Raw genomic sequence first — 8197 nt, 5'->3', positions numbered from 1 at the left:
TTGGACTGGAGAGGGAGGGGGAGAGGAGTAGGGGGAGGGGGAAAAGGGTGGGAGGAGGGGGAGGGAAATGGGAGGCTGGGAGGAGGCGGAAACTTGGTTTTTTTTCCCCTTTTCTCAATAAAAAAAAAATTGGCTATAAAAAAATATTCCTAATTATACTTTCACCTGTTGTAACTTATACTTTTCATGTGTTTTGGGGATTTTTTTTTTGATTGTTTGTTTTTTAATGTCTTGCCAGGTATGGCAGCACACATCTTTAATTTCAGCACTCAGGAGATTTGAGGCTACCCTGTTCAGTCTACCTAGTGAGCTCCAGGACGCCCAGGGCTAAGTAGAAAGACCCTGCCTAAAATAAAAAAACAAAAACAAACAAACTTCTGACTTAACAAATACTTAATGAGGTGCTCACTGCACATTTAGGCTGGTGCTTGGAATAAGTAAAACAGAATCCTTTCGTTCGACAAGCTTACCACCTGTTAGGGCGAGGCAGTATGGAAACAAAACACAGTCCGGTGTGGTGATGAAAACTGAAGAAGCAAATACAAACGTCTTTGAGCTTACATAGAGTGGAACGAAATTAAATAGTCTGTGGAAGACACTGCGGAAGGTAGGCTGTACAGAATAAGAGTTTACACAGAAATAGGTCATTTAAAAACTGGAGTGTGTGTGTGTGTGTGTGTGTGTGTGTGTGTGTGTATGTGTGAGATGCATAAAAGCACAATGTACTTGAGAAAGTGTGAGAGCAGTTACCAGAAGACTGACCCTTCTCTGCAGTGAAAGACGAGTGGAGAATACTAAGCTGTTTTAAAATACCTAGCAGACACTTGTACGTACTTACAGTGTAGGACACTGTTGTGGCATATTCACAGATGGCATCTCCAGCAGTCCTCCTACACCACTTGGATGGTACATAAGTAAGCAGAGTTCTCCACTGAAGACCACTCTGAAGGGGGCTGAACAGGAAGGAGAAACCCTCTCAGCCCTGCATTTTTAGCATCACTGTCGATCGGCGTGAAAGAGATTAGAGAGGAAAAGACAGGGAAGAGAGACTGCCACACATAGGCGTGTTATAAAACAATCAAATAAACAACAGCAAAAGATGGGAAGCTGGCAAAGATGCACGAGCCTGAAAACAAGAGGAAAGGTAGGGGAAATGAGTGTTTGGGGTTAGACTCAGCTGAGATGGCTAATTGGAGTTGTTGGGGACAGGGTAGGGTGGAGTGTGTCTAACTTGAAGCCTGGATTGTCCGATTGAGATCTTGGGTGGCTACTGATGGCGTTATCAAGATCAGCTGGTTTTACTGAGTAGCACATAGATCTACAGTGAAGGAGCCCAGCTTTGCAAACTAGAAGGCTTTGTATGTGGAACGGCTGCAGGAAGTTCTGCATAGGACCTGTCTCTGGCTGAGCATCACTCTTTATCTTACCTCTAGCTAGCAGTGCCTGTGAGCGGCTTTCTCCCTGCCCGTGTCTCCAGTGGTGGGGAGGGGGGCAGTGTACACAGTGTAGGAACTTACTGTGATCAAGAATATAAAAAGAGCCTGGCAGTGGTGGAGCACACCTTTAATGCCAGCATGGGGGAGGCAGAGGTAGGCGGATCTCTGTGAGTTTGAGGCCAACCTGGTCTACAAGAGCTAGTGCCAGGACAGTCTCCAAAGCTATAGAGAAACGTTGTCTCGAAAGAAAAAAAAAAAACAGAATAAACAAAAAAGAATATAAAAGCAAGGCCTACATAAATACATATTTCATTTGTCCATCCACCCATCAATGGACTCCTAGACTGATTCTATCAGGGCTATTGTGAACAGTCCTGAACAATGCCACAATAAACATGGACGATCGCATGCACTGTGTGCTTCGGTGTCCAGAACTGCTATACCTGGGTCATATGATAGCTCTAACTTTAGCTTATTGTGGAACTTCCATACAGATTTCCACAGTAGCTATAGTTTATATTCTCTCCAGCTGTGCTAGGAGTTCCTTCTTCCCAGGTGTTCCCTAGCTCTTGTTTGTTTGCTTTTTAAGCAATAGCCACTCGGACTAGGTTGGAATTGCATTTTTTGTTTTCTTTTTTTTTTTTTTTTTTTTTTTTGGTTTTTCGAGACAGGGTTTCTCTGTGGCTTTGGAGCCTGTCCTGGAGCTAGCTCTGTAGACCAGGCTGGTCTCGAACTCACAGAGATCCGCCTGCCTCTGCCTCCCGAGTGCTGGGATTAAAGGCGTGCGCCACCATCGCCCGGCCATTTTTTGTTTTTTCGACACAGGGTTTTCTCTGTAGCTTTGGAACCTGCCCTGGAATTCGCTCCATAGACCAGGCTGCCCTTGAACTCAGAGATTTCCCTGTCTCTGCCTCCCAAGTGCTGGAATTAAAGGTGTGTACTACTACAGCCTGACTATATTTTCTTAAAGAAAAAAATAAAAAATAAAAAACACTTACCTGTAACACAGTACTTGTGAGTAGAAAAAAGTATACTTGGTCGGCACGCGGTAGGAGAGGACGGGGTTCCATGAGCTGATGGAGGGGGAAAGAGTACCCAAATGGTCAGGGAGGAGCTGCCAGAGGCAGGTTCAAAATATGGGTCCTTCCCAGTAGTTTTGATTTAGAGTTCCCTGATGGCTACAGAAACTGAACACTTTTCATATATTTACTGGCTATGTATGCTTCATCTTTTCAAAAACCCCTGAATATTTGATTTACTCATAAATTGGCTGGAGGGTTTGGCTTTATGGAGTTTATGATTTTCTGAGTTCTTTGCATATGCGAGGTATTAACCCTCTGCTGGCTCTAGAGCAGCAATTGTCATCTCTGTTCTAGAGGAAGCCACTTCACGCTGTTGTTCCCTTTGAAGTGCAGAAAGAAGCCTTTTAATTCCCACACAATCTCACGTGCACGCCTCTCACAATTATTTCCAGAGCAGCTGACATAATAAGAAATCGTTTCCTCTCTAAGAATGTGGCTTTAAGTTTCCTTTGCTTTTGGTTTGTGGGTTTCCTGCATTGAGATAATGAATCCTGTTAGAAATCTGAACTTCTAGAGAGAGCTGTGTCACCACCCTGAAGTCACTCGGTCGACACATGATTGCTGCGCTGTGAGATTAAGGAACAAGAGAGGGCAAGAGATGGGAGAATCCACACAGGAGGCCGGCACCGTATGTTCAAGTTTATTATACAGTCACAAGTTACACGTGGGAAGGAGAGCAGAACATGGTACCTGCTTTTACTAACTCAAACCAAGTCAGCAAATGACAGATTTCAGAACAGATTCATTTTTATGTCTCACCCAATGTGGGTGACCATGAGAGAAGCCCAAGAGAATCACCTTCCACGTTACTTAAAGAGCAAAGTCAATTGATACAAGTAGCTTCCAAGTTACCTCAAGATGCTGAAAGGGTTTTAAAGCAGAAAGGGAATAGCTCATTTTCCACCTAAAATGAAATGCAGAATTCGGTTTAGAAGTTAAAAAAAAAAAACTTCACCTGTGTACCTACATCTACAGCAGAATTGCTCTTTTCTGCTAACCAAAACAAACAAAAAAATACTAATAAATCTCTATTCAGATTAGGCTTACTAAATTAACAATGACTTATATTATATGTTTCGTTACATTGTTATATTGCACTTGAGAACAATGACAAAATTAATGGGAGGCCCAGTACCCTCACAGAAAGCATGACACATCAGGAGTTACAACAAATGCCAGTGTAGATTGCAGATGGCACAGCCACAGTTCACGGGTCAGATGAAGGACCAACCCGTTCAAAGAAACCTTTTAGAAATCACTAGACTTTAAGCAATTTTGTTTGCCTTTTTGGATCCCCAATACAACTTTGTTCGCCTTTCCCCCTTTCTCATCAAATGAAATGTAAAAGCCACCCATGAGTAAAGCAAACTCACAGAGAGGCAATGGCCACACAACTATTCTAAAACAGCTCAGTCTCCTCTGTGAGGGTCTGCACAACTCTGCCAGTGGGGACGGATGCCACCTCAGCTCGCCATTGCCCTATGAGAACCAGCTGTCCTGTCTATACTCTGACTCAGAAGTCCCTCCTTGGGGTTAGGCTCACTATCAAAACCCTCACTGCTGTCCTAAAGGAACAGCAAGCTCTTGTCTGCTATTGGTCAATCTCCTCAGTATGTAAGTAATGTAGCATTCATGAGGATTAACTAATTAGTAATTTCACAATTCAGGTAGAATTAAGACAATAATGTTTTGGCTGTTTTGCCTTTTATAGTCATTGAGGCACAATCAGAATCACAATGATAATTAAACGTAGGGGAAGTGACCCTGACAATAGATGTTATGCAGCATCAACACTAAAATAATTATCTCTGTAAGAAACCCAGCATCACTGTCAATAAATGTCCTCTGCATCAACTGAACTAGATTATGAAAATTTTATACTTGGAAATCAATTTTAATTCTCAATAAACTACAAATATGAATCTAAAATAATCCTTTGATAGTCCATCGATTATATTCATACACTGCTATAGAATAAAAAGAATCAACTTTTTTTTCAGAGTTGACTTTAAAATTACAGTTTCTAACCTTACAGAGATACAAATTTACACATTTTAAAAGGAAATCCACACTTTGGCAGAAAACTACACATCATGTTAATTTCCCGTTACAACTTCTTTCAGTCCTGAACAGAAAGTTACTCCTTGGCAAAGGAGCCATAATAGGAATAACTGTAAAAATCAATATTGATTCTATTGCCAAAGAATGAATTTCATTGATTTTTCAGGAATGGCAGCTATTATGAAGGAAGACAGAGCAAAAGTTTTTACAGTCAACTTAGTGGCTGTGTGTGGTGGTCAACACTTGGCTTTATGATAAAAATATTTCTGAAAAGAATTTAAATTTATTGGCTAAAAAACTTGTGTATATGATTATGACCTTTCAAGCCATTAATAAATTCTATGCCCCAGAAACTATTACTTTAAAAGTTCAAGCTAAATATAGGGTTCTGTCTATATCTAACTTGTACAAGCCACCTAAACGTGCCTCTTGTTATGAAAATAAATTCTCCATATTAGCTCAGCCATATGCACATGGAAATAACCTGAGATATGGTGAGACAAATTTCATTATTCTCAAAATGTAGAAAAATATTCAATTATTTAAGAGAAATATTGTTCCTTGCCTAATGAGGAAAGCACTTTAAAAAGCTGTTAAAATTCTCAACTTCTAGTGCACAGCTGATATAACTGCACAAAAATAGCTATAATCGATAGTCATCCCATGGCCTTGAGGAACTGTGAATAAATCAGGGACAATGAAGACCTTGCTAACGCTGCTGCCTTTATTTAAGCCCCAGAAAACTTACATTAGCAAATGTAAGAAAGCTTTAGAAGGTTTTCAGTAACAGGAGCTGCAGTAAAAACACCTTTTTAGCATTTCTTCTGACAGCTGAGGCAGGTGGATGCATTGCCTTGCTTAACCTGGAGAAATGCCCTCACTAGAAGCAACCATGCTCGCTGCCTTTGGAATGTGGATTCCAAGCGTTTCTCTCGGGGTAAGGGTGGGAGATCCAGCTTCCTATAGGTTATAAAGACGGTCCTGACCCGTTCTCGGTTTCGGAAATAGAAGGAAAATATGAATACAGGAGCAAAATAAATTAACACCAATTGGAAGCTCCAGTCTAATTAAAGAATGCAATTTTGATGAGCGGTTATAGCAGAGACTTACAGAGAGCCTTTTGGCATTTTATACACTGCAAACAGCCAGACAATGAAATGGACGTACCTCAGAAACAACTTCCAGCTCCCAGGGCTTCAATCACCATCATTATTTAGTTAAGATCAAGCTATTGCTTAATGGGCATTTTTAATTATAGAATTTTCAGCATGAAATGGCTTAAAGGATTTGGTATAGAATTTAAATTACAAAAATACAATAAAATACAATGCAGACTAGATATAAATAAAAACCTAAATTTCATACAAAAAATACTGTACCGTTGTTAATACAGGAAGCTGTTGTTTCTCCCCAGTGCTGAGGATTAAAGCCAGGGACGTATATATACGGAGCACATGTTTTGAAGTGGCCTAGCGCCCAGGAAAGAATTTTGATGGTATCAGATTTAAAAAAAAAAAAAAAAGTCCTACTATGCAAATGATATTGAAATCTAAGTCTGTGCAATCGCTGAGTCTTCAGTAGCTTATGAAATAGTGTAGTGTAATGTGTACTGACGTTCTAAGTACCTATACAAAGTTATTGGTGCTAAGGTCTAAACTTGAATTGCTTAAAGATCCTAACTGCCTTAACGTAACATCGAAGAAGAGAGAAACCTCACATAGTAAATTAGAAACAGTAACCGAAGAGGTACCATGTTATGTGATGTGGTAACTCAGGTGCTGTCGTATGTACGCTGAACAAGGATTATCGCTAACAGCGCACGTCAGTGTATGTGAAGCCCACGTAATCTGAGCCTGTTTATCAAGAGAAGCTGGCAAACAGTCATTTCAGTTTTGTGGGTAAGCTGAGGCTACTGGGTACCCTCAGCCATACCATCTGGGGATTTTGTTCTTCATGAAAGATATTTAAATCTATCGCCAAAGTGGAAAATTCCGTGGATCCAGAAGCGGCGCCGCTTGGGAACCACAACTAGGTTTCGGAGTTTCCTTCGCCGTTCTCGTGAGGTTGGAGCTGTTCTCTCTCTTGCTCTTCTTGAGGCGGTCGGACACGTTTAAAAAAGCCCATCTGTCAGTTAAAGAAAAGACAAAGCTCTCACTAACAGAACGTTAAAAATACAATTGAGCGTTCCTATTAGCAGCTTGAGACTCCAAATGCCATTTTTGTTTAGTTTCCCATCCTGAAACGAGCCCTGCTCATCGGGCGGTGTCACTGTGCGTCCGTTTCTTCTTTTCTTTACTCTTTTCCTCCCTTTTCCCTACTTCCCTGACCCTTTTCTTCTATTCTTTCCCCTTCCCCTCCCAAAGTCCATCACTTACCCTGTACATTACAAAAACCAGAACAGCCAGTAGCAAGAGCCCGGCGAGGACCGCCAAGATGATCACCCACACGGGCACAGGCATGGGCGCCGGCTGAATGCCCCAGGTGATGTTAGTGGTGACCTGTTGGGGAAAACACATGGCGCTTTAGATAACTATTTGACTTAGTAAGTCAGTCGCTTTTAATTTTTATTTTAGTGGTGTTCACGTCACGCTCCTTTCTCACACAATCATCTAGTGCGCACACATTAGGTGTGCTAACAGTAAGCTGACTTCAGAGTTCACATGAAACGACTGGTAAATGACCCCATACAGATCTTGACTGCTGATCCCATTTTCAGTACTTAAATATCTTCAAAATCTGCTTATTTTATGTACTTAGTTTCAAACCTTATAACTGTCAGGGGAGAAAGGAACCAAAAACATCTCCCAACAAATGTGGTAAACAGTAAAAACCTGTTACATAGACCAAAGCATTAAAGAAAAAAGCCCAGTGCTGGTAATTCTACAGTGGTGTAAAGGAATACCATAGGACAAGAGTACAATCCTGGGTCAGGGAGGATTCCGCAGCTAAAGGCACTTGCCCCACAGCTGATGATCTACGTTCAATCCTTGGGCTCCAAATGATGGAGGGGGAAAATCAGTTCTGGAAAATTGTCCTCTGGCCTTGACATGAACGCTGTGGCTCATGCTCCACCACCACCACCTCCTCCACCACCACCTCCACCACCACCTCCACCACCTCCATCACCTCCACCTCCATCACCACCTCCACCTCCACCTCCTCTACCTTCATCACCACCTCCACCTCCATCACCACCTCCACCTCCACCTCCACCTTCATCACCTCCACCACTGCCTCCACCTCTACCTTCATCACCACCTCCACCTCCATCACCATCACCACCACCTCCACCTCCATCACCTCCACCACTTCCACCACCTCCACCTCCACCACCTCCACCTCCATTACCTCCACCTCCACCACCTCCATCACCTCTACCTTCATTACCACCTCCACCTCCATCACCTCCACCACCTCCATCACCACCTCCATCTCCACCACCTTCATCACCACCTCCACCTCCACCACCTTCATCACCACCTCCACCTCCATCACCTCCACCTCCGTCACCACCTCCACCACCACCACCTCCATCACCTCCACCTCCATCACCACCTCCACCTCCATCACCTCCATCACCTCCACCACCTCCACCTCCATCACCTCCACCACCTCCAC

At 42.6% G+C, this 8197-nt stretch overlaps 1 protein-coding gene across 2 annotated transcripts in view; it reads right to left on the bottom strand.

Annotated features, from left to right (window-relative positions):
* Positions 1-3142: 3142 nt before the first annotated feature.
* The window catches only part of Itgav (integrin subunit alpha V), a 72769-nt gene continuing 67714 nt past the window's right edge, over positions 3143-8197 (bottom strand). For both annotated transcript variants that reach the window (XM_005346651.3, XM_005346652.3), the window contains exons 29-30: positions 6955-7077; positions 3143-6703 (exon numbers count right to left, since the gene is read on the bottom strand). In XM_005346651.3, coding sequence (XP_005346708.1) covers positions 6608-6703; positions 6955-7077 — 219 coding nt within the window. In that variant the 3' untranslated portion in view covers positions 3143-6607. The remainder of the gene's footprint in view (positions 6704-6954; positions 7078-8197) is intronic.

This window comes from Microtus ochrogaster, chromosome 4 (assembly GCF_000317375.1).
Source record: "Microtus ochrogaster isolate Prairie Vole_2 chromosome 4, MicOch1.0, whole genome shotgun sequence".
NCBI classification, from domain to species: Eukaryota; Metazoa; Chordata; class Mammalia; order Rodentia; family Cricetidae; genus Microtus; species Microtus ochrogaster.
The sequence above is the reverse complement of the archived record's forward strand: the minus strand, read 5'-3'. Positions and strand labels throughout refer to the sequence as shown.